At 38.8% G+C, this 27,848-nt stretch overlaps 1 protein-coding gene across 4 annotated transcripts in view; it reads left to right on the forward strand.

Moving 5' to 3' along the window:
- PDE1C (phosphodiesterase 1C) overlaps window positions 1-27,848 on the forward strand; it is a 351,587-nt gene that overhangs the window by 296,238 nt on the left and 27,501 nt on the right. For 3 of the 4 annotated variants that reach the window (XM_060156875.1, XM_060156872.1, XM_060156873.1), the window contains 2 exons: window positions 770-1,000; window positions 7,770-7,847. In XM_060156875.1, the coding sequence (XP_060012858.1) occupies window positions 770-1,000; window positions 7,770-7,847 (309 nt within the window). Of the gene's footprint in view, window positions 1-769; window positions 1,001-7,769; window positions 7,848-22,306; window positions 22,837-27,848 lie in introns of those variants that run through there. The other variant, XM_060156874.1, reaches the window with a different exon arrangement.

Below are 27,848 nucleotides of genomic sequence, written 5' to 3' on the forward strand. Positions count from 1 at the left end.
TTGGAAATAAGTCTGACATCCTCTCATTAAAGAGGAAGACACAGACCAGCATCCCTGGCCAAACTAAAGGCCACCTCTCACCCTGTGGACAGTTTGAAGACCATGTTTTTTGTGAGGCCCAATTACACTCCTCCTACTTTTAAATTCACAGACAGTGGCCTGCAACAGTATTATTCTAGTGGTGGTTATTTTCCCTGTATTTTGGTTTTGTAATCCGTTTTTTTATGTTTGAACTCCAGTTCCTAAGCAAATCTACATGAAACTTCAGTTTTTACTGGGCTGTGGGGGAGCTTTGTAATGTCTTTGAGCCTCAATTCCACGTTTGTAAAATAGGGTTACAATATTAGTAGCTGCCGTACGAGGTTGAGAATGAGAGGAGGTAATCCTTGGAAAGCACTTAGTGTAATACCTGGCATAGAGGACACACTCAAGAGAACTTATTGATGGTAATATTAATAATGCCAATTACAGTATCGGTTTATTAATTATTATTATCCTTATTATTACTTTCTCCCCATCCCCTTCTTCTAACCCACTGTTTTCAGAAATGACATCACCATGAACAGATTTTATTGGTTTCCCGAATATACATACCAATCTGACTTGAATTAACCAAAATTATACCCCAAACACACAGTAAACACCTTAGGTCATTTTAATGCATTAATTCCCAATGCAAACTCTTGCTTTTGTTCAAAGAGGCAATTCTCCTAATGGCATGACCTCTTTTTATATTTTCTCCACCTTTCCTGGTTTGTTCTGGATGCAGAGGAGAAGGCCAAGAAGGAAGCAGAAGAAAAGGCTCGCCTGGCCGCAGAGGAGAAGCAAAAGGAAATGGAAGCCAAAAGCCAGGCTGAAGAAGGTGCATCTGGTAAAGCCGAGAAAAAGGCATCTGGGGAAGCTAAGAATCAAGTCAATGGAACAGGAACAAACCAAAGTGACAGCCCTCGTGGGAAAAATTCCAAAGCTGAGAAGTCATCAGGAGAAAAGCAACAGAATGGTGAGTAGGATTGCGCCAGTGAAAGGCTCTTTTCAGGGTGCTAATGATGTGATGAATGGACGCTGGCAAAGAACTGCCCCTGTGAGGACAGGTCACAGAGCAGGGCTGCCCTGGCCATCCAGCTGCTGCTGATCATACCTCCCTAGGCTGTGGATTCTATTAGGATCCCATCAAAAGCAGCCAGAAGCTTGCTTAGGCCATGCTCTCTGGGGAGATTTATATCTTTTGGGCCTTTTCCAGCTGGGTCGTTTTGGAGACTCTGGCCAGCACCTGCCTATCAGCAGGGGAAATTCCTATTAGCAATCCCAGCACATTCCTGAGTGCTTAACGCAGGAATGAATGAATAGAAAGGCAGTCTTCTGTAGGTACCATCCCCCTGGCAGGGCCGGCACTCATGTCTGCCTAAGGTCTATTTCCATAGTATTGTCTATATATCTGTAGGTGAACAAGTATATACATTAGGATGACCAGTCATCCCAGTTAGCCTGGGAATGAACGGTTTCCTGGGATTCAGGGCTTTCAGTAGTAAAACCAGAAAAGTTCCAGAGAAGCCAGGATGAGCTGGTCACTGTCGTATGCATACAGTTGATGATTTCTTATATTTAATGCAGCAAATATTTATTGGTTAACAACTCCATGCCAAGCACTGCTCTTGGCACTGAGAATTTAGAAATGAAAAGGCCACAAGAAGTCCACAATCTCCTAGGGGATATGGACACCCTCAGAATTAATTCTGAGCCAGTAACAGTAGTGGTATGGCAGATAAAATACCCAAGGGCCATATGCAGAAAAGAGTAGCTTTGTTGGGTCTGGGGATTGCAAGATGTAGTAAATGTCAAAGAAAGCTTCAAGAAGAGGTGATGTCTAAGCTGCGTTTCAAATGCTGAAATTTGGGGGTACACAGGGACTTCTCAGCCAGAGAGAGAATACGATGAGCTAATGCATAGGGGCATGGAATTGCTTACCTTGTTATGGAAGAGCAGGAAGTTCAGAGTCACTGGAGCTTTCAAGTGCCAGGTTGTGGCATGGTCATCTGGCAGTCAGACAGACCTGGATTCAAGTCACAGCTGTGCCTCTCACTTCTTGCTGGCCTTGGCCAGGTTACTTAACCTTCATTGTCTCTGTAAAATGTGCATAATAATAACTGCTCACAGCTTGGGCCACTTGTGAGCTTCCAATAATAATAATGGTAGCAAAAGCAGCAATGACAATAAAACAACTAGCATTTATTGATTATACACCAGATGCTGTTTAAAATTCCCTCTTGGGAATTTCCTGGTGGTTCAGTGTTTAGGACTTGGCACTTCCACTGCAGAGGGCCCGGGTTCGATCCCTGGTTGGGGAACTAAGATACGGCAAGCCACGTGGTGTAGCCAAAAAATAAATTAAAAAAAGAATAAAAATAAATAAATAAATAGATAAATAAATAAATAAATTCTCTCTTTACATATTCACTCTCTCACCTGCCTGGTAGGTCCAGGTGATCTCCTCTGAACCATGGTCTAGCTATTATGCTACACAGCCCAAGTAAATGAGAAATACGTAGAAAGTGCTTAGCACGACACTCTCCAATTATTTTTGCAATTGACATATATAACATGTAGAACAGAAAACAATGTTTTAATACATGTAATAATGATAAGAGCTCATGTTAGGACTTCCCTGGTGGTGCACTGGTTAAGAATCTGCCTGCCAATGCAGGGGACACGAGTTCGATCCCTGCTCCCGGAAGATCCCACGTGCCGCGGAGCAACTAGTCCTGTGTGCCGCAACTACTGAACCTACACTCTAGAGCCCGTGAAGCACAATTACTGAGCCCACGTGCCACAGATCCTGAAGTCCTCGCGCCTGGAGCTCATGCTCCGCAACAAGAGAAGCCACCGCAGTGAGAAGCCCGCGCACCGCAACGAAGAGTAGCCCCCGCTCGCCGCAGCTAGAGAAAGCCCGCGCGCAGCAACGAAGACCCGACGCAGCCAAATAGATAAATTAAATAAATAAATAAATAAAATGAAAAGGTGTTTAAAAAAAAAAAAAAGCTCATGTCGTGTTCCAAGAGCTTTGCCTAAATTCCTTCAGGTAAGCCCCACGAACACCCCAGGAGGCAGGGAAGGCCATCATCCGACTTGCCCAGCCTCTCAGCAGCCAGGTTCTGGAGACAGCTCGTAACTAGTCTGCTTTGTATTCAAGCGCATCATAGGTCAGAAAATATGTTCAATTCAATAAGAATTTCTAATACAACTGTTGGAGTTTTAGAGAGCAATGCAAAACACCCCTGTTTTCCCCTACTGAGGGTGGAACCAACTGAGAGGGAGATACCAGAATCAGAAAGTGATCACAATGTTAGCTCCACTGCAACTGGAGCTGAACTGGAAAACACAGACTTGATCTGCTGAGCACATGGGCTTCTGCACACATCTGCCCTGAACTGGGCATGGCCCACGGGACACTGGCAGAGCAGGTGGGATCAGGCCTCGTCCCTCACCCCCCACTCTGCACCTAAGCAGGCTGCTTCTGCAGTAACAGAAAAGGTGTGTGTCTCATGGAAAATGCATCTCAGAGGGGGCTGGGGGCTGGAGAAATGGGTGGCTGAGCTGAGCTGTGCATACTCAACTCTTCCTTCTAGATGAGTCTCTCCTTCCCAGAGAGGGAATATGTAAGGACTGGTGAGAAAGGCAAGATGTGTTTCTTCCCTACTTTTTTTTCTGTTAGGGAAGTGGGTTTAAAATGTCTTTCTCTTAATAAAAACAGCCATTATTATGTCAGTAACAGTTATGGAATGTTTAATATGTGCTGGACACCATACGTGGGATTTTACATACACTAAATCATTTAAAAATCCTAGCAACTGTATGAGGTAGATAGACTCATTTCCATTTTGCAGATGAGGAAACCGAGACTCAGAAAGATTAAATCACTTGCTTAAGGCCAAGCAAACATTAAGTAGAGATTTCAGGTCAAATAGGAATATGTGAGTCCAAATTCTGTATTCCTTAACCAGCATGCCCTTATTTGCGCAGTTCAGTGCTGTTGGTGAGAGTAGGAAGTAGGAGGAATATTGAGACCCAGCTACTGTCCACAAGAAGCTTATAATCTGTTTATTCCAGGGGTTGGCACACTCTTTCTATAAAGGACCAGACAGTAAATTTTATGCTTTGCAGCCCTACAGTTTCTGTTGCAACTACTTAACACGCCTGTTTTAGTACAAAAACAGCCACAGATAACATGTAAACAAGTGAGCATGGCTATGTTGCAATAAAATTTTATTTATGAAAATTTAAATTTTCACATGTCGTTAAATATCCTTCTCTTTTTTCAACCATTTAATAATATTAAAAACTGTTTTCAGGTTGTGGGACCTATATGACCAGGCATTGGGGCCACGTTTGGCTCATGGGCCATAGTTTGCCAACCCCTGGTCTGGTCAGGGAGAGAAGCCAATGAATACAAACATGCTGGTCACAAAGGAGGTTATACATTCTACGAGACAGGTATAAACAAATACCCAGAGAGGGCAGAGGTGGCAATAATTTATTTTGAAGATGGTTAGGGGAGTGCCTGAAAGAAAACAGGAGCCTGAACCTCCAGCTAGGCTGGATTGACTCACAACTGCATTCATTTCCCAAAGTAAGCAGTAGTTTACCATTTCCCTTAAAAATTAAGCATTAAATGAGAGGTGGGAAAAGAAATCAATTTTGAGCAATAATAATAAAGGCTAATGGTGGTTCGGGACTTGGTTGCAGCAGCCTAATTAAAATGATTTATAACTGCACAGAAAGGCTCTTTTGTTTCCCCCTGTTTATTGAATAACAGCTCACATCAGCCGTTAGTCCATATTCAACCCATGGGAAATTACCTAATGGATTCTGTTCAAGGAACATCATCAAACAAACATGTGTCACTTTCCCGGCACCCTTCTTTGTGGTCGCTCAAGATAACTTCCAGGATGGAGCTGAAGGATATTGGCTAATTGTGGTTCTAGACATTTGGTCCCCTATCAGCAGTCATGGGAACCCCTAAGCTTTGGTCTCCGTCAAGGTACTTTCCCCTTTAGCCTCCCCAACCCTGACTGAGGAGAAGGCAGGCTTCCACAGGCTGCTGGACATCAGACGACTCCTCCTGACCTCTGGAAGACACCCTGGCCCTGCTGCAGCTGTGGGTAAAGCTCCAGTCCAGGGCAACCCTGAAGCCTTAAAGTATTGTGCATTAGAGGTGTGAAGTCTCATTGAGGAAAGAAAGACCATTTTTCTGTAGGGAATTAGTTTGACTACAAGACTCAGGATCATCCTTGAGTTCATTTCTGGCATCCTTAAAATAGGGAAGAGCCAGTGCTTGAACTGTTCCATGAGGTTTCCAAAGGAATCCATCTATTTTGGCCATTGGTGGTGGTAACGTGCAATGACCATGTGCTTCACTCACACTCCTCCTGCTGGCACTGTGGCCAGAGTTGACTCCCCTTCCCTCAAGCTTAAAATTAGTCAAATTCCATTAAAACTACTTATTTTGTAGAATGTAACCTAAAATGGTCTTGAATTATCCTTGGGTAACCATTTCTATATAAATCTATAGGCCAAAGGCATTTAAAAATGGCAACAGTAAATGAAAGTCTGAAATCTAGAACTTAAGCTTCATAGGGAAGTTGCAAAATACAGTACTTGAGAGCTTGGCCTCTAGAATCAGACCTATCTGTGTATGTTATGGTAAATTACTTTATCTGTGCTTTAGGTTCCAGAGCTATAAGATAGAGATGATTCTGTGGGTTTTTGCTTAAGACTATTTAATATTTAAGCAAAATCACTTTGTAGAAAGATCAGTTGGTCATTTGTCAGATCAATGGCTTAAACCAGATCTAAAGTAGCCAACAGGAGCAGTTTTGCTATAGCAGCAGACACTCTTGCAAAGTTTGGGGCAGAGATGCAGCCTGAGAGTGTGTGAAACACATTCAGGAGAGCAGTCCACTGCACTCAACACAGCTGGCCCGACCAGCGTGTGACAGAGTGTCCGCAGTGAAGTCAAGGAAAAACTCAAACTTGGAAAACATCCTCAATCATTTGGTGATTCAGCAAATTGATCACTTAGTGAATTAATCTTTGACGAATTTGTCTACTTTCAATAATAGTACCTTCATAATGGGGTTGCTATGAGAATTTAATGAAATGATGCATGTAAAGCATTTAGCACACTGCCTGGCACAAAGAAAGTAGAAAAGATAAATGTACCCTTCCCGCCTTGGGCCCTGCTGCCCGCTTCCTGGCTGCAATAATTATTAGGGTCTTTTTGCTTTATTAATGCCAGTAATTTAGTAGTAATCTGTTCTTGGTTTTATGCAGGCTAAAAAGAAAGCCGCCATCAGTAAGATGTGTAAGAAAAATATCCGAAACTTGAGAAGAAATCTGAGAGAAGAAATACCATGTCCTTTCAATGTCACACTGGCATATTGTCAAAAAAGACCTGCCCAAGGATTATTTAACTGTCTTAGGCAGGGGTCAGCAAACTTTTTCTGTGTAGGCCCAGATAATAAATATTCCTGGCTTTGCATGTCTCTACTGCAACTATTCAACTCTACCATTGCAGCAGGAAAGCAACTACAGACATTATATAAATGAATGGATATGGCTATGTTCCAGTAAAACTTTATTTCCAAAAATGATAACAAGCCAGATTGGCCCACGGACAATAATTTGCTGACCCCTTGTTTTAGAAGAACATGACTATGTTTAACTTTGTCATTTACTATTTGCTCAAGCCTAGGTACTGTGAGGTTATGTACTAACGTGTAGATTTTTGACTACTAGAGGAGATAACCCCAACAGTTATAGTTTTATTGCCCTGTAGGACATAACCAGTTTCGTCTCTAACCTAGCAATCTTATTTTAATATATTTCTAAAATACTTAGAAATATCCATTTCCTTTTTTTTTTTTTTTTTTTTTTTTGCGGTACGCGGGCCTCTCACTGCTGTGGCCTCTCCCGTTGCGGAGCACAGGCTCCGGAAGTGCAGGCTCAGCGGCCATGGCTCACGGGCCCAGCCGCTCCGCGGCACGTGGGATCTTCCCGGACCAGGGCACGAACCCGCGTCCCCTGCATCGGCAGGTGGACTCTCAACCACTGCGCCGCCAGGGAAGCCCCTATCCATTTCCTTAAATGCTCTTGGAACCATCCTTACTGTCTTCCTGGTTCCTTCATAAATGAATTAAATAAATTTTTGACACATGTTCACTCTACACTGGTGTGCATAGTGTTTTTTAACTTTTACATATTACATTTCAACAAGCTCATTAATTAAAGTACCATTTACAGCTCAGTTTTAGAATAACAGCTGTCATTGAGTGACGTGCCAGATAGCACATTCAATACCTTAAATGCATTTATCCTTATATTATGCCTATAAAGTAGGTATTATTATCACCATTTTGCAGATAAGGAAAAGCACATAGAAGTTAAATAGTAGCTATTAATTGATATAATTTACAGGAACGCAGGTTTTTCCTCACTCCACAGCCTAATAGTAAAGCTGAACTGCCTTCCTTGGAAAATAACACCATTGACTTAAGTACAATCCTGTTTAACATGAACTGTCAGTCTTAATTTCCAGATCATAATCCAATTTCCAGGGCCTAATCCAGTTTCCTGATATTTACACTCAGACATGTAACCCCTCACGACTAAAATTATGTGGTTTTTTTCTTTTTTTACCTTGACAGGTTTAAAGATATTTATAACTTCCCCGTTAGCTTTATACATGTACTGTTTGTCACGTTTATTACTTTCAGGTGACTTGAAAGATGATAAAAATAAGACAGACAAGAAGGATCAATCCAATGTCAGAAATGATTCAAAGAAAACAAATGGTAAGAGCATAATTCCCATTATATTTTTCCATAAATTGTGCAATTTAATGCAAGCTTGTTAGATTTACACATAAAGTTGCAATTGTGTGGAATTGTTAATATAGTCTTATACCCTGAAAAAAAACATTCACTGCATTTAAAGAGTACTATTATCCCCTTTTCAATAATTTACAAATTATTGTTGTATCTTTTCCCTTCCACCATACTTTCTCCATCACAAATGAGTTCTATACTCTTTCTTTTCCCACTTGCCATTTTTCATTTTAAACTTTATGAAAAGGTGATTCTGGGCTTGCTGATTATAATGGAATGGAATATAAGTCTCTGTGAATTATGCAGCGTAAATGGGAAATGTTCCATGTTTTCAGTTTTCAATTTTTTATACCTTTAATGAGTTATTATTTTGGGGAAGAACAAAAACAGAAATCTGTTCAGTGTTATCAGTATGTTGGGAGGCCCACATACTGCAGAATGTGCATAGCTGTAGAATACAGTTTGGTCAGCAAGAGTACATCTTAAAGGCAAGCTTTGGATGACAATCCCAGACCAGTTAGAATGAACCTACATTGTGATGGGCTTCATGAGCACTGCTTTTACTTTGCATAAATAGCATTCCATTCTTTGTAAAATCTGAAAGTTCAGATTATATTGCCCTCCAAACTTTGGACCATCAGATTGAGAAAACTACTCTCACCTTTTATATAATCCTCCTGTTTCAATTATAACATGGGCTTATTCCTAGTTATCCCCCCATACATATAAGTGATATTAAACTAAAAATGAAAGTTTTAGGAAGTGGTTTTTGTTAGGGTCTGAGACTCTTTGAACCATACCTCCCTGCAGACATTGTATTAGATGCTAAGCTATTCTTTGAGAAGTTTGGTTAGTCAGAGAAGAACAAATGCAGGGTAATCAGGTCGAGGAGTAAGAAGAAATTTGAATACAACTCATACATCTGTTAAAAAGAGAGAATTGCCTTTAGTTTTCATCTCTAAGCCATTGTGATATGCTCTCTTTACCCATATGCATGAAATCAGTTCTTTCTTTGAAGATCATTCAAATAACTCACCCCAGGTGTCTTATCACATAATATCTGGGGAACACACATGTCCAATTTTTTTACCAAATTGTTTATGCAAATGGAAACCACTTGCTTAATACATACCCTCCTTGAATAATTGTGACTAAGACATGAATTACATGGAGATAAAATAGGATTCAGAATGACAGTCTCTTAGCCAGACTCTGTTATGGGTAAGGTTTGTTCAAGTCCCAGACATCATTAGACCCAAGTTAAGGTAACACAAGCCAGAATATGTACAGTAGAGGAGAATGCTGTTAGTTATAAACCCAGCACCTGGACACCTGACCCATCCTATATCCAGTGACTGACCCGTCTGAATTCCTACAGCATAAAAGCCCAGAATAAACCAATTCCCAGATCTTTAACATGGGGTCTTGAATCTTGTTGTATGTTTGTATTGTGCTATAAATAACTGTTGTAATGTATTCATGTGAGCATTGTAGGTTAAATTTTATCACCTTCATTACGCCCTTTTATTTTACCTGTGTCTTTTTTAACTGAATTATCACCAGTATTTTAAATAATTAAACTGTTTTTTTTTTTTTGGTGGGGTGAAGTGATGAAATAGATAATTTGTTCTATTGTACAAATAAGCATAAAGCTTGATTATTTAATAAATAGGATTCTTGATCCCATAGGGCAGTGAACAGGATGCAGTAAATAAAGAAGGGACATTTTCTGATGTCTATCCTTTTTCCCTCCATAACTCCAACCTTCCACTGATTCAAACTAAGTCTGGTGTGTCCATATACTTGTAAGTCTGGGCATGAAAAACTTTGTATTTTAATTTCATTGATGGGCTAACATGACATCAGTCATTATCATTGCTTTGGTGTCATCAGGACTTAGATCATTGGGCTTTAGTTACTTGTGTTATCTTAGCCCAAAATCCTATCAGGACTAAAGTTATTTCTTAGTGGCATGAAGTGGAAAAGAATTTGATCAGCTTCATATACCCCTTCTCCATTGCATTAAAACTCTCTACTTTAGAAAAAATTTTAAATGATATGCATATCAGTAGATATATTGATTTTTAGAAACTATCTAGTAACAAACAGATACTTTTTGAACATTTCTTTTTAACGGATCTTATTACATCTGATGACCAGAGGGAGTCAATTTAACTATTTTTAATGCTCCTACCCTTAATCCAACCCCTGGGAACCAGCTCTAATTTTTGAAAGGGAGTATCCAAGCACAATTTGGTGCCCAGTGTGATCAAACCCACTATGTTATGAAGTTTAATATTCTATGCATTCAGAAAGAAACTCAATGGAAACTAGACTACAGTTGGCTATTCCCAAACTCCAATAAGCTGAGGCACACACAGAAGGAAGGAACATGTGCTGAAAGGGTAAATTACATCCTGGCAAAATGAACACATTGCAGTTGTACATTATCTCTGTCAGGCTACTAAAGTACTGTTTAGTACCCTGCAGCACTAATTTTCTAACTGACTTCAAAGAATGAATGCTCTTTGAAAATACCTTGTTTCTTAGGGAGAAATGTACTAACATAAAAAGATCTAGGTTTCTGAGCCAAGATTCTCTCAGAGGCTGTTTTTTACACTGTCATTGGGAGACTTGTGGGGTGCCACATGAATGAATTATTTTCAGTGTGTTTTTAGTCATGTTTGAAACAGCATAGCTATAATTTTTATAGTTGCCCAGAAATATGAATTTGCCCTTAACTTTATGTGACTGCATTAACAGAGATATAAGAGATAGCCACTGTTTGTGTCTCTCAAATGATTCTCTATAATTAGGCCCTGCAAGGTTATTTACCAAGTCCCAGGGAGGGAGTTCAGCAGGAATTTTTCCTTTATTGAATGTTCTGGGAATTGGGATGTTAAAGATGTCAGTTCATGAAATGTAAGTCAGTTGTGGAGAGTGGAGTGGACAAAATACAATCCATGGACATCTGCTTCTGCAAAGAGCGCTACCAAGAATTAGGTTTACCCTTCCACCTGAAACAGTTTTTTAAAAAAGACAACATATGTGGAAGAATGGTTTTTCAAGAAATGAAGACATCAAGAAATATTGGGCATCAAGAAATGAAGACAGTGCTCTCTAAGAAACAAATGAAGTAAGCCCGACGATTGCCTCAGCTTACTGCATTGAGAGGGTTTCCAGGCAGACCTGTTGGATTCCTTGTGTTGAGGAGTTGACTAAGGATCCAAGGATACCAAGGCAGCTATAATTAATGGGATAAAACACAAGAGAGGATAGAACTGAAGAGAGATAGAACTCTAGAAATCTGAAGAGTATTCATCAGAGTACTAATTGACTCTCAATGAGGAAACCACCTGAGACCAGGAAAGAACCATTCAAGAGGTTTAGAAAGAACAGTCCTGATGTTCACACTTCACACAGAGCAATAAAAGTGCCTATTCCTACTAGCCAGACTAGAATACCTCATAATTTAAAGGGAATTGGAATTTAAAGGGAATTGGGTAGAATACTCATAACTGTCTTGCCTTAGCAGGGGAATAATTAGTTGTAGGCTAAATGTTGCTTTAGGCTCACCTAACAAATCTTAAAATCAAGATATAAGAGGATCAAAGTGTTTCCAAGTAACTGCATCCCAGGATAAAGCATGCGTGTGTGTGTGTGTGTGTGTGTGTGTGTGTATACACACTCCCAGCAAGCTAAAATTCACAATATCTAACATCCAATCAAAATTTACTGGACATGCAAAGAAGGAAGAAAACACTACCAATAATAAGAGGAAAATAACAACCAATTGAAATCAACCCAGAACTGAAACAGATGTTAGAATTAGCAGACAAGAGCATTAAAGTAGTTCTTACAATTCTTACAACTGTAGCCCATATGTTTAAGTAGAGACATGAAAGATATAAAAAAGATCAAATGTCTAGAGATGAAAACTACAGTGTCTGATATGAAAAATATACTGGATGGTATTAACTAAATAATATTGTATGGGATTAATGATAAACACACTGGATATGATTAGATATTTTGGAAGAAAAGAGTAGTGAGAATTAGCAATAGAAACTATCTGAAATGAAGCACAGAAAACAAGAATAGAAATTGTAAAGAGCATCAATGAGTTGTAAGACACCTTCAGACAGCCTAATGTATGTGTAATTGGAGTCCCTAAAGTAAAGAAGAGGGAAAGGAGGAAAGAATATTTGATGAAATGATGGCTAATATTTTGCCAAATGATGAAAACTATAAGTCCATAGACTTAAGAAGCTCAATAAAACACAAGCACAAGGAATATAAAGAAAATTACACCAAAAACATATTATAATCAAATTACTCCAAACCATTAATGAAGAGAAAAATTTAAAAAACAGCTAGAGAAAAAAAAAAGATACATATGGAGAGATGAACAAAGATAAGGATAACACTGGATACAATGCAAGTGAGAAAACAGTGGAGCAACATCTTTAAAGTGCTAAGGGGAAAAATTCAACCAAGAATTTTATACCCAGCAGCAATATCTTTCAGATATTAAAAACTGAAAGAATTCATTACTGGTAGACCTACACTACAAAAAAATGTTAAAGAACAGCAGAAGGATGGATATGCCAGATGGAAATATGGATCCACACAAAGAAATGAGGAGCACTAAAAATGGTAACTAGATGGATAAATATACAATATTTTTTCTTATCATTTAAATATCTTGACTATTTAAATAATTGACTATTTGAACAGAATAATAATATATTACTGAGTTTATAGCATATATAAAACTAAAATGTATGACAGCAATAGCATAAAAGTGAGAAGGGGAGAAATGTAAATATGCTATTGTAAAGTTCTACTATCGTACATGAAGTGATATAATATCAATTGAAGGTATTGCATTGGCCAAAAAGTTCATTCAGGTTTTTGGCCAACCCAATAGATTGAGATAAATTAAGAGCATATACTGTAAACTCTAAAGCAATTACTAAAATAACAAGATAATGACATATAGCTAATAAGCCAAAAGAGATAAAATGGAATCATAAGAATAATTAATCCAAAAAAGGTAGAAAAAAAATAAGAAGAGAACAAAGAATAGATGAGACAAATAGGAAACAAATAGCAAGAATATAGACTTAACACTAAGCATATCAGTTATCACATTAAATGTAAATAGCCTAAACAGCCCAAATAAAAGGCAGAAATTTTCAGATTGTAAGACCCAAGTATATTCTGCCTTTATATTAAAAGACACAAAAACCCAAAAATAAAAGGATGGAAATTGGTGTGCCAAGCTAACAGTAATCAAAAGAAAGCTTGCATGATTATATTAATACCTGATAAAGTAGATTTCATAGCAAACACTATCACCGGAGAAAGGAGGTTCATTTCATGATAAAGTCTATTTATCAAGAGGATATAATAATCCTTTACATTTATGTACCAAAATGCATGAAATGAAGTGTAAAAAAATTTTAATACACAATTCTATTTGGAAGCATTAACATCCCTCTCTCAATCATCGACAGGCTAAGTATGTATAAAATCAGTGAGGAAAAGAAGACTTGAATGACATTATCAACCAACTTGACTTAATTGGCCTTCCCAGAACACCCACAGTATGAGAATACATATTCTTTTCAAGTGCACATAGGACATTTATAAATATAGATTACATTTTGGGATGTAAAGCAAGTCCCAATAAATGTAAAATGATTCAAGTCATACAAAGAATGTTCACAGGTCACAATGGAATTACATTGTCATAGGATGTTCACATTGTTTTATTTTCTTTTTAATAGCTATAGAATTTATAGTGATGTTGTCTTTATCATTTTTTATATTGGTGATTTGTGTATTCTCTCTTTTTTTCCTGACCAGTCTGGCTAGAGGTTAATAAATTTTATTAATCATTGTCATTAATATTTTCCATTGTTTTTCTGTTTCTATTTCATTGATTCTGACCTGATCTGTATTATTTCCTCTCTTCTGCTTGCTTTTGGGTTTGGTTTGCCTTATTTTTCTAGTTTCTTAAAGTGGAAGTTAATGTCATTGATTTGAGATATTTTTCCTTTTCTAATATAGGCCTTTAATGCTGTATATTTCCCTCTAAATACTATTTTAGTAACATGCCACAAACTGATTTGTTGCCTTTTTATTCACATTCATTTCAAAATATTTTCTAATTTTATTTTAATTTCTACATTGATCTAAGGATTATTTAGAAATATATTCTTAGTTTCCAAATATTTGGGAATTTTCCAGAGGTAGTTGAAATTTAAGTTCTTTCTAAATTGATCTATAGATTCCATGCAATCCCAGTTAAAATCCTAGCGGGCTTTTTGGGTAGAAACTGACATGCTGGTTTTAAAATGTATATGGAAATGCAAATCACTCAGAATAGACAAAGCAACTTGGGAAAAGAAGGAAAAAATTGGAGGACTAAACAGGTAGGCCTGATTTCAAGACTTATAAAGCTATAATAATCAAGGCAGTATAGTATTGGCATTGAGATAGACAAATGGGTCAGTGGAGTGGAATAGAGGGTCTAGAAATAGATCCACATGTATATGGACTTCTTATTTTTGACATCCTCAGATGAAGGAATTCCACATTGACAGTAAATGAAGGGTGGATTATGCTGTAGAAGACTTGTTGACACTAAAATGAATACTTGTGACCAATGTGTGGTTTTGATTGCTAGTTTACTGTGAAATATATCCTTCATGTACACTGGAATGCTCACATCTACTGGCCAGTCAGCGGTTTCTTTCTCCCAAAGGAAAACCTACTGGGGAAGTCAAATCACATCAGAAAGTTGCCTACTAAGCTGATAATGTAGGGGAAGTTAGTTGATGAATTGTGACTTCAAGGTAGAATATCCTGAAATGTCTGTCTCTACCCTTGGGATGGATCTGCCAAGAAGAGTGAATAGGGACCATCTTGTGTACACTAGATACAGACAGTGCAAGAGGTGGCCTTCCATGGCACCCCTTTTACGTCTAGTCTCCTTTTGGATCTCACATTCAGTATCAGATATGTTGATATCTTGGGGTAGATTCTCATTCTTGTTCATTTTCAGTCATCCTTGATGGCATGTCTGGACCTTGATCTTGATGAAACTTCTTTGTTTTTAAGGCAACAGTCCTCAAACTTTTTCTCTCTTATTTTCTTTTCCTAACATATTATCATAAGCTTTGCATACCTCCCAAAATTATGCCCAGATCATGAACTCTGGTGGGTAAAATAGGCCAAAGATGGTGAACAGTTCTGGGGATACTAGCTGGTACCCTGCCCTTTTCTCTCATACCCAAGATGGTGCTACACTATAACAATAACCTTGAGTCCTTTCTAGTTTACTTTAAAAATTAAACCTGTAAGACTGTAGGGCTTAACTGTTTTTAGCAATGATTGATTTGCAACACACTTCACCATTGATTATGCCACTGATGTCAACACTACTGTCTTGAGGTAGTTTCTACAAATAGTTAATCCCGTCCTTTGGATTTTTTACTCGCTTCCTTCTCAGAGGATAACATTATTTCTTAGTTCTGGGAAGATATCTCACTGTAGCCTTCTATGTATTGACAAAAGTAGGTCTATTTCTTTAATGAAGGAATTGCCTTCCACATGAGAATCTAGGATCCTTATGGGTTATTTTTCATGAGTGTACAGGGACCAAACATCTGGAGTGCCCTGGGTCCCAGTTAAGATAAGTCATCATAACAACACATGTTCTGATTAATATCCCATTTCCCTTAGCCATTTGTCCATGGAAACTCTTGTGACCCATTTACTTAACATATTTATATGTATCAACACATGGAGCATCAACAGTGAGTACATGCTGTGGTTTAGCAAGAAAGAGGCATGAAATATTTGCTTTTAAAAATATTTTATGCCTTATTTTCTCAAGTAGTGTGATAACCCAAGTGTCTTAACCCTCCACTGCAATGTCCCTGTCAAAGGAAAACAACAAAAAGTTGATAAATGTATGAGAGAATTGCAATATTGTTTTTAGATGCCTGTTATTCTTATGCATCTAGATAAGATCCCCTAATTAGATTCTAAAAGGTTTTGTTGCTTAAAGTTGTTGATTTATATACTTCAGTGCCATTTTCTAATTGATTTTTGAAGCCATGCTGTAGGTTGACCCAACAAGGGTTGTTGTGAGTGCAGCAATACTGAAACCCAATATAATTTTTTTGGATGGATTTTGGGGAAAACTATTAGCCAATCCATTATACGTGGGTTGGAAGTGGTCAAATGGAGTGAACTCAGAAAATCTCTTTGTTCCTTTTTGCTGCGGATGATACACTTGAGAGCATGGAGGTACAGAAGCCATTGACATCCACATGGTTCTAGCATTGATGAGTCACAGTGAATCAGAACAGTTAGCTCTTTTGGTTACGATCATCCATTTCAAACCAATGTGTTTTTAGTATAGTTTTAGGTTCAGTGAATATCCTTGCGTTTTTTAAGGAGGGTATATAATACATAGCCTCATGGTGGATTATAAAGGAACAAGGTGACATGCAACAATTATTATCTTCCTGTAGGTTTTGTGTTATTGAAATTCACATTTGTAGTATCAAACAGCAACTGAAATTGTGTGTGTGTATATACATATATATGTATGTATGTATATTGTGTATATATATATATGTATTGTGTGTGTATCTATGTATATATACATATATATAATACAATGTAAGATTGGGGGGTTTAAAATAATTAAATTGTGTTCTACTAAAGAAAACTTCTAAAGTCAATTCATGCTTTTCACGTAGCTGTTTAGATTCCAGTCTCTTACCAAATAACTACATAGTAGAAATGTCACATAAAACTATATTGTGTACTCTTTGTTAATGACGAAATTAATATTTTTAAACAACTTTTCCCTTGCAATTATTGGTGTATAAGCTTTCATTGTTTCAGTCTATCTTCTAGACATTTCGTTACACTCTTAATGTACCATTGTATTTTTTTTTTTTTTTTTTTTTTGCGGTACACGGGCCTCTCACTGTTGCGGCCTCTCCTGTTGTGGAGCACAGGCTCCGGACGCGCAGGCTCAGCGGCCATGGCTCACGGGCCCAGCCGCTCCGCGGCATGTGGGATCCTCCCGGACCGGGGAAAGAACCCGTGTCCCCTGCATCGGCAGGCGGACTCTCATCCACTGCGCCACCAGGGAAGCCCCCCATTGTATTTTTAAAGGAACCTGGTTTGACAGAGAGGATTACAATTTTTGAACTACTGGGGAAATGTGATTTGTCTTTTTTTTCTTAATACTGATGTTCAGGATTAAAATTAACTTTTTAGTATTCATGAAATAGTTATCTGTTCTCCCCCTAGAAAAATTGTATTTTGTCAGATTCTTTGCAAGTGATTGGAGAAACACAAGTAACGATACACTTGTCAGAAGAAACTCTATTAACACTATAAAAAAATTCTTTAAAATAACAGCCGCCTTTGAAATATGTGCCAAAACCAGGAGCTAGAGATGTCTCCATTGTTAAAGCCATTTTTTTTCAGTCGCCCACAAGCTAGGAGAGCTGTTAAAAATGCAAGGTCAAGCAAGTATTGAAGCTTCTTCTTTGTGTTTATTCTTAGCCTTTTCCACCAAAGGACAGCCTGATCTCCACGTGATGATATCTGTATTTCATAAGTATTAGCCCTCTACAATATATGCCATTTTTATTCTATACCCTGGAGCTGCAGTGAAAACATGAGAATAAATGTTTGTTTTTTTCTTTCATTCATTTTGAATCTTTTATTGTTTTTCCTGAACTAATAAAATAGAGAAGAACACGAAGAGCAGTCAGAATGTTTCAGACCTAAAATCCCAGCCTCACTTAACTTTCTCAGAAGGACTTCCTTAATCTCTGGTTTCTTGTTAGCTTCAAAAATAGCAGATTCAGGGCTTCCCTGGTGGCGCAGTGGTTGCGAGTCTGCCTGCCGATGCAGGGGACACAGGTTCGTGCCCCGGTCTGGGAAGATCCCACATGCTGCGGAGCGGCTGGGCCCGTGAGCCATGGCTGCTGAGCCTGCGCATCCGGAGCCTGTGCTCCACAACGGGAGAGACCACAACAGTGAGAGGCCCAAGTACCGCAAAAAAAAAAAAAAAAAAAAGTACTAGGTTCTTAATACAGAGAGGAATGGCAGTAAAATACCTTTGGACAATGTAGGACAGAAGAATGGAAACATTCACATATTTTAAGTTTGGAAAGAAAAGCCATGCTACATAAAGGAAGAGAGGAGCCAGCAAAGTTAAAGAATAAAAGTTAAGAGGATCATTATTCTCAGTGATAGCACAGATTCCAAGGATCAAAAGAAAAGATGAAGAAAAATCACAAAGGTTGAACCTAAGAACTACTACCCTTTGTACAGTACTTATTCTTTATATTTGGATCCAGTGGGCAAATTTTAGGAAATGATGGCATAGGCAAGGTTTCAGGAAGTTATATTCCTGCAAATTTATCTATCATCTATTTATTCTATCCATCCATCATCCATCCATTCATCCATCCAACAGTCCACCCATCTTAGCAGGGCTATAGCGTCAGTATTATATGCAGTAAAATTAATAGAGAATAATCCTAATATAATCATATCCTCTGTCATTTGGGGCAAGGAGAAAGCATGGATGCATATGTTGGGCTATTTGGTGGTAACCATTTAAAATACCTGTCTTGCACTTATGACCTAGAAGAGTGAAAACAATGCCTGGGTAAATCTTAACAGCTATCTCTCAGACAATGTTTGTTTTTTTGTTTTTAGTATTTCCTCATTATTAAGAAACAAAACCAAACCAAGACCTGCTGATAAGCCCCACAGAAATCCTACTACTCAACATTTAAAATTGGGTTTGGTTTTACCACATTTATTCTTCCCTGGGTTTTTTTTGTTTTGTTTTTTTCCTCTTTAGCCTTTTACAACTCTTTCTGTTGCTTACAGTATTCACTTTGTTGTTTTCGTCGAAAGTTGACTCCATAGAGAGGCAGCTCTGGAAGGGTTTCTGGGACTTGAAAATCTGATTTAAATCCCAGCTCTGTGCTCAGCCAAGTCAGCTTACTTTTGAGCTTGGGTGATAGTTGAATCAGACTGTAAAAATATCAAACCCAAGACAATGAAAAATTAAAAGTGTTTACAGATGTTTTTAAAACCCAGTGCCAGACTCTATGAGGCCTGCCTCACAGATGGTCAGCTTGTGATGTAGTAATAAACATTATGATTGCTAAACACATTTTTAGAGTCAAATCAAACTCGAACTTTAAGCCTCTTTTTAAAACAACTATCTTTAAACCGAATGGTTTTCTGTAGCATCTCCACTTACCTTCAGGAGTAGCCTGAGAAGGGAGGAGTAAGGCCACATTGTTGTAAGTCTCCATCTCCTATTTTCTAAATTAAGTTGCTGGAACATTCTTGGCTATTCATTCCCTTAGAGTAAATACATTTCTGTGAATTCATACACCACACACTTCAGGCTTCAGAGCCCCCATGGCTACCCCTCTATGAGATGTGAGAAGTCTTTCTTCCAGGGGTGGGTGAGGAGGTGGCGCTTATTTAGATATTTTCTTGAATTTTCTCAAGTTGGGTGAAGATAGTTTCCATTTCAGTTCATCAGTCACTCTTAAAAAGATGAGGGAGTTTAACCACTTTTTGTGGCCAAGCCAACATAGACTTACAATCAGTGGAATTCAAAGCCGCTGTAACAAAAATAGTCGCGTAAATCGGATCAATACAGAGTGACTTCTCACATTTTGTTTTTAGATCCTCATTTTTATATACTTCGTAGTCTTACCCAATTTTTGTTTTAAATGCTTATGCAATTTTAGTTTACATTGAAAACATATACACAAAACCAAAACACAGCAGAGCAAGTCTATGCCATTTGAAGTTGAGGAGAGGAAGTGTGGAGTGAGGAGATTTACAAACCATGTCAAAGCCACCTGGGTGGCAGGTGCTCTTTTCTCTGGGAGCTTAGTCCCACAAAGAGCCATGCACAGTGGGGCTATTTCTTCATAAGGAGTATACATTTTGGACATATCATAATTTGCTGTTGAATAAATTATAAAATCAATGTAATTATGATTTCCTTTTTACGTCACACTATGAAAGTCAGGATTAGAAAAAGGTTGGAGAGAGACTTCCTATTCATCATTACACCTTTATCTGTCCCATCCACTTCATGCTTATTCAATTCACTTCCTTTCAATGAAAAACTAATGATTTGTTGCGCATATGCTGTGTGTCAGGTATTGTACTACATTCAAGAGGAGTTATCAAGATAAATAAGATATTTTCCCTGCCCTCAAGGAGTCTGCGGTCTGAGGTAGAATATCTTCCTGCAGATAGATATGATACTAGCCACCATAGGGGTGAGTGCCCTAAGAGGAAGTTTTTTAGAGAAAGCATGTGTTTGGGAAGGCTGGGAACAGTCACTCAGGTCACAGACCCAGCTGCAGAGTATCTGCCTCTTGTTCTTTTATGGTGGTCGTATTTAATGACAGTGAACACAGGCACAGCTTAAACATACAGGCTGCCTTTATTTACCCCTTTTTGCCACTCCTTGACCAACTCCTTTCCTCTGTCCCTTGACCAGAAGGCAGAGGAGGGGCGGGTAGAGACCCATAGCCGGCCACTCCACCGTCTCACCCATAAGCAATGACTAGCAAGGGAGGAAGATCTCCTCTCAGAGGCCTTTGGGTTCCATTCACACACCCTGGATGTACCTCTTCCACCTCTGGGACACAACAGTCTGGACAGCGGGCCTCTGCTAACCCAGGCTGTATGACACAGGAGGTGTGTCACTTTCCTTCTTGGCAAATTGGAGCTCATTGGGTGTAACAGTGGTCCTTGTCAGCCATCTCCAGCTATCCGTCCTCACATCCTTCCGACCAATCTATCATTTAATAAAAGATTAACCTTATATCATCATAACAATATATTGGGTTTTATATGTGAGGACCTGGGGACATCTCTTAAAGTGATTAATACTATAATGACCATCTAAGAGGAGTCTCATTACCTATGACCCCAAATTGATAATGACAGGGCCAGAGCACTAAGAGGCCCTGTCTTGCAATTCCCTTGTGGCCCAAACTACATAGAGACAATCAGAAACAATGGAAAATTTCTAATCCATGATTTCAGCTTTTGTTTCACCTCTTTCCCTCCCTGGCAAGTTCCAATGAGGCAACTGGCAACTTCCCTCACCGATCCTACTAGAATCAGAGTAAAGTGATTGGCCAGAAGTTTTTCTTTTTTCTGTTATTTCTCCCAAATGGGTGAAGGTGCTAATGGAGAGTAAACACTCACAAGACCAGAATGAAGAAAGAGGAACCGCAGGAGGTCTGGGTCAGTGGCCCCTGAAAATTTGAGAATTGACCGTAATTACAATAGATCGGAAAGGGCTCTCCTGTCTCCCAACTGGTTTGTACCTAATTTCGACCAAGTCTTATTTAGGAGAGTGTTAGTCTTTAAAGTTGAATGGAAATTTTCCTTGTCCTCTAATGACTCCTAACATTTCTGGAGATGATGATGTTATTCTTTTTAAAGTCTCCTGTCCCTCTGGAACCTTGCGTAGGAGGGAATCCTCTCTCACTCTGAGGCATGCTGACTTGGAGAGCACACAGCACTTAGGGGAAGCAACCGTAATCATAATAATTTATGTTTGTTTGCTTTTTAAAAATCCTGTGCAAGTCTGTTGAGGTTACATGTTATCGAATAAGCCAGGTGAAAAGAAAATCCAAGGTGGTTTATTTCCATTCATGAGTCCTGTTTCAATCTTGGTCCTCCACCACCTCACTCCAGGCCCCGTAGAGACTTCAGGTGACTTATCCATTCGCACAGTGATTTCAGCTGGGGCGCATCTTGCCTTGAATCTTTTGGGGAAGCATTTGTTAAGCATATGCTGTGTGTCAGGCATTGCACTACATGCAAAAAGAGTTATAAAGATAAGATATTTTCCCTGCCTTCGAGGAGTCTATAGTCTGGGGCAGAACATCTTCCTGCAGATAGCTATGAATCCTGATAGAGGAACGTTGCTTTGGTATGGAAATGATTGGGATTAGATGAATCCAATCCCACTGACCCCAGAGGCAAATTGACCAGATCAGATCTGGCAGTCACTGTCATCCTGATTGCAAAATAAGACGTCGTAAAACCCATACTGCATGAACCAAATATTTGATGCTTTAGTTTAAAGCAACTATTAAGGCTTCCAATGTAACCAGTGTTTAAAATTCTCCACTGAGATTTCCCCTTTATGAATAGAAGGATTGTGTTACAAAGGAGACAGCAGTGACTAGCATTGAAATGTGTAATTGATCCCTCTTTTTTTTGTCCCTCAGATTTTCTTCTCAGACCTGGAGGGTTGAGAAGCGGGGGGGGAAAGGCAGCATTGACACTTTTCTTTTTCTTTTTCTTTTTTTCAGATTCAGAAGAGTAAAACACACCTCATAGACAATAAGAGAGGCTGCCAATGTCTTGCATCATTTTAGCTGAGCTTCTTCATTCTCTTCTCCTTCCACAAAGACCTGTATCTGGGGAAGGTGTACAACTTTCAGAAACAAGCCCCACCCCTGCACTTGGCCTTCTCTCATGCCATCTCCTCCCAGGAGATGACTTTCTTGGAGCTGGTTTGAGGTCTTAGAACTCTGGGGGAATCCCCCCAGCCCAAGCAAACAACACAACTTCCGATTTTTGCACAAACAGAAACAACACATGAAGGGACTTCCTCAAAATCCTTTGCTAATGCCCTGGCTTTCAAGGCACCTGTCTGGCCTGATGGGAACGGACATCCTGGAAACGCCGAGAGAGGCCTGAGAAAGCCACACACACACAGGAATTGCCACTGTATTTCTTTATGTGTTGTTATTTTTGCACTGGTTGCTGATGGTGGATGCAGCCAAGCTGGCCTTCATCGCAGCTAAGATGATGATTTCAGTCTCTGGTTGTTCCTTTCCTGAGTCAGGAATGTTCTTTCTCTCCAGTTTTCTTTCAGACTTAGAAATTGTTCCCATGCTTTTCTTTCCATTTATATAATATGAAATACTTTCTGTTTTATAAGAAAGGAGATTTTCCTCTTCTTTATTTGATGCTTAATTTACCTGTGCATTCATTAATACAAACCTGAATGTTTCAGCTCGTGACCATATCGTTCAGGTGGGATACCCAGTGTTTTCACTGAGTAGCATCCATGACTAAATGGTTACTGAAATTTTTACCACTGGCTGGTCCTCTTCTTTTGAATATTTATGGTTTGACCTAATTGTTCTTCTTTCTATTCAGGGAAGTGCTAAGGGAATTAGTATCAGGAAGATATGTCCAATAATTTCTTTTTCATTTTAATGAGCCTTTAGAAATGCCAGGCACGAATCAAAAATAAGAATAGTGGATGTCACAGGGAAAGAGACAAAAAATACAGCCCCCTAAAACCAAGTCAAGAATGGGATCCAGCGGAGTGCAAGTCAAGGAATTTTGTGGATCTAAGTGGTGTGATTTGAATGAAACTGATTCTTAAAATGGAATTGTGGTTCACAGAGGAATCTTTGAGTCCTTCCTAAGGGTAAATCACATGAATAGGCTGGTGATGGAAGAGGAATACAAATAGGAAGAGAGAGAGAGCTGGACGGTAGGCTTAACTGTATTCCTCGTTGCAGATTTAATTTCCACGTGGAAAACACAAAAGCAAACATTTAAAAACTCCTCTCAGTACTAAGGCAACATGTTGGTATTTCTTTAGACAGAAAGGAGACTGTGTATGTCGTCTACCAGGCCTTTTGTCTCACTGAAATATTCCCCAACAGAAAGATCTGGAGAACTCTGTGGTGTGGAATGCACAGTCGTGTACTGATATTTGAGCAGGGTTCTTAGATCAGATTTCCATTTTGCTTGGTAATAACAGATTTTTCTGTTGCTTCTCCTGTTTTCCTAACAGTGACCACAGTAAGTCATGTGGTCACAAATTCAAAACAGGAGCTCAGCAGCTCAAGTAAATGAGTACAGCAAGCTGTAATATCAGAATGATTGCGATAAATGGTAATTCATCGTGGGCCTGGGTATCAGAGAGCCAGTGAGGAGCAGTAGGGGGGAAGTGGGGAGGGCATGCACTGCCCCAAGGGGGCAGTGGCTGGCAGCTACGGGATCAGTGCTATGTGGGAATGAGGGTCCTAGATACCTAAGATTTTATGTAAACCCGCTCCAAATTTTTTAATATTGGCAACTAATTCAGAAACTTACAAACACAGTGCTGGCCAAAGAAAACATCCCTATGAACTAACTGCATTCAATGCATGGGCCATCGATTTGCAAACTATGCTCTTTGAGGTGGTTTTAAATAGAAGTGAAATACAACCAGTGCATGTCAGTTCTTGACCTTGGAACCTGAACTTTTGACCTCACTTCAATTCTGTATTTTTCTATGTAGAGCTTTGCAACCAATCAAACTAGAAAGGTGCAGCTTCCCTTTTATACTCAATCAAGACTAAACAATATTTGAAAAAGAAATAGGAATATAGCCGTTTTTTCTAGCACCAATAAAGATGGAAATGTTTTACATTTGCTTTAAGTCATTAATTTAGCTGGAAAAAGATGGGAAGAGAATTTTATTCAGGATAGCACTCTGCTTGGAACTCTCAGCGTGGAAAAACAAAAGCATCATGTAACTCTTATTTTTAAATCCTTAGAAAGTGTTTTGAAGGGACACTGAGTAAAAAAGCAAAATTATCTATTTTTTTAAATAAAAAACAATGTATTACTGTGCTATAAATTGATACTGGAGCTGGTAAGACAACAGTATTGACTGGAAGAACAGTATTTCCAGAGCTCTAGCTCACTTGCTGTGGTCTTTCCATTCTCTTGAAACAGCTTCCTCCAAGTTGAGCAGTGAAGTGGAAGACACATTCTTCCATTGCACGGATTGTGACACCTTACTCTGTGTTCCACTGTCACTTAAAAAGCAAAGGCTTACACACCTGAGTTAAGAATTAACTGGTATGTGGGGAAAGTACTAGGGATATTCCCACCATTGACAAACCACCAGTTCTACATGTCCCTGAGTAGAAAGTGACAAATGGAGTTAGCCCTTGAGTTTGGGCCCCCATGTCACCAACTAGCTCTACAGCCAAGTTTTGTTGATGCAGTATGTTTTGCTGCCATAATGACCGAACCATAGGCGGGTCTTTGTTCCAGCTTTTATTCACGCCCACCTTTCTTAGGTTATGAGCCCTAGTTGTTTATGGCAGCAGGCAAGAGACTCATTTCTAACCCATTAAATTCAAATGGATTTTCTTCCTATGTCCATTTCATTCCTGGAGCTTTTAAAAAGCATCGAAGACATCTGACAGTATCCCATTTAGGACCTGATATACTTAAACAATAAAATGATATCTAGACATCTGAGAGCCAAAGAACAATCTAGTGCATCTGTTCATTTCATTTGCAGAATTAAAGCCATTATATTATATTTTCCACCTGAAGTGATGCCTCTAGTAAATATGAAAAATAGAAAGTAAAGAGCATTATTATCACAAGATGTGAGACAGCAAATAAAAAGATGGAGACCAATTTTGTAATCCATATTTTAGGAGTAAGGTTGCTGGTCTTTTAATGTCACTTCTGTCATGGATCAATTGTCTTTAGATAGATAGGAAGAATATGTAATATGTTTTCTTCTATTCTTAACCTTTCAGCAGAGACTTACATGGTAGAAATGACTTCATAACATTCCCAATGGAATAAGGAGGAAAACAAAAGAAAAAAGGCACAAAATCTTTTTCTCATAACGAGATAGAGAAGATTCTGAGATTAAAACCTATGTATGTAGCATTATGTCCCCCATAAAGGGGATTTTAGGAAATAAACTTCATTCTTATTGCAAGATTCCCACACATCCCAACAGGATTTGCACCACTGGCCCACCACAGGGCCTGGCATACAGTCAGCGTTCAGGAAACACATGCAGAACCGTCCAGCTGAATTCCACTAGCCACCTGTGAGTGCAAAGTTCAAGTTTACCTGAAAACGCACTCAACGTCTTCTGTATGTCAAGTGTATTGCTAAAGGCTTATCTTCTAAGTATGTGCAGACATACCCTAGTGACACAGATAGCTTATTATAAGGGACAGGAAATTGCAAGTAGTATGGGGGAAATTAGCAGTGCCAAGTTTATGAAAATAAAACTTCTCTATGGTTTTTGGGTTTAAGAAAAACAAACAAATGAAAAAAAACAGAAACAAACCAAAACAGGATTTATATGAAAATTCACTTCCAAAAGGAATGATGACACGATTACCAGTGGATTGATTTATAATCCAAGTTGTAACATTTAAAATCCAAAATAGACTTTCTTGAAGCGAGTAAAAGCATCTATATGTGCAGCCTGGGGAATCAGTGCTCTGCCAACATTATGGTCGGTATAGTACTGAACCACAGCAAAGTTGGATATTAAAGAGATAGCGTTGCAATAATGATGTTATATTGGCTCTTTGTGAATAAGTGGAAAGTAGTATTTGTAATTCATTGATAGTGATCCATGATTAAAGGCCTCGTTATCATTTAGAAAATGAACTTGAAAAAATTGTAATGAACAGCACAATATTTGTATAAAATATCCCTCTGAGAACCAAGAGACACATTATCTGCCAAGACCAGATGTCCGTTGTTAAGGTTTCCTCTCATCAAACACACTGGTGGGCACAGAGATGATGGCAGAATTAGAATGGTAACAGCCTGTAGGACATTAGACAGGGTTCATCTGATAAGTGAATTTGGGTCCAGGGAAGTTTAGAAAATGGGAAGAAGTCCTCTGGATGTTTTCATTGGACATTTGCAAAAGCCTGGATGCTCCTCCAGGAAATCTGCAATAAACAACAATTGTTTCATCAAAAGAATATCTTGTTTTTACATTGAACAAGAGTGGGGTGCAGTGGGAGACCTGGACTGAAAAGTTCAGGAAAGTCGATTTCAACGTTATTAAGTCCTGATTATTTTAACTAATGCCCCTCCACCTCATCCATTTTTTTCTTTAAAATATTGGCAGACATATTTGAAATGAATTGACATTTATTCTGGCTTCTGTTCTCAAGCAGAAATGGATTGACACTGACAATGGCTGGCTTCACTAAATGAACTTGAACCCAGCCTAGATAGCCATCCACTGAACCAAGGGGTGGTGTGTGGGCCCTTCACCTCACTCAGAGCACACTTAGCCTCCATTGGGGAGATCTCACCATTTCTGGGGCTTAATGCTTGCTGTAGTAGGCCAGTCATTGCCATCTTGGAGGCTGTCAGCTTTGGTCAGCTTCAGTCATGTTTGCTGAACCTCACCCACGTATCTTCATGGAAGCTGGCTTTTGGACAACAGAAGCATTTCTCTGTGAGGTTACAGTGCAGGAGAACTCATTTAAAATAAAGCCCATTAAAACCCAATGGCTGTGAAATGGCTTTTCAATAGATTGCCCTGGAGGCATACCCTTGTACAGTTTTTGCTTCTCTGTGGTGATCTGTCTTGGGGTAGGTATTTGTGTACTAGTGTCCTTGCTTTGAGTGGATATATGTGTGATGGCACAGAATATAGTCGCACACCAATAAGCATAGATTTATAGTAAAAATCTACAGCCATAGGTATTGTCCAGTAACTGATTCTAGAGATAGAACTGTATAAATTTTCCTTTTTTCTTGCTTTGATGATATTTTTATAAAATTTTATATGCTGTAAAAAATTTTTTAAATATTTGCTATTTTCATTTGTAGAGCTCGGTTAGGTTTTTATCAACTCTGGTGCCCGCTGTACAGCCAGATTCCTCCCTCCACCTAATCTCAGCATTCTCTCGCTTTTTCATACTTTTTCTCTCTCCTTATTTTCTTCGCTCATTTTTATACCTTTTGCAAATTCCTTCTTTTGCCTCTGTCCAGGCAAGCCATTCTGCTTGCAGCATCTTTTTAGCACATGGAAACACAAAATAATGGAAAGAA

Source organism: Lagenorhynchus albirostris, chromosome 8 (genome assembly GCF_949774975.1).
Source record: "Lagenorhynchus albirostris chromosome 8, mLagAlb1.1, whole genome shotgun sequence".
NCBI classification, from domain to species: Eukaryota; Metazoa; Chordata; class Mammalia; order Artiodactyla; family Delphinidae; genus Lagenorhynchus; species Lagenorhynchus albirostris.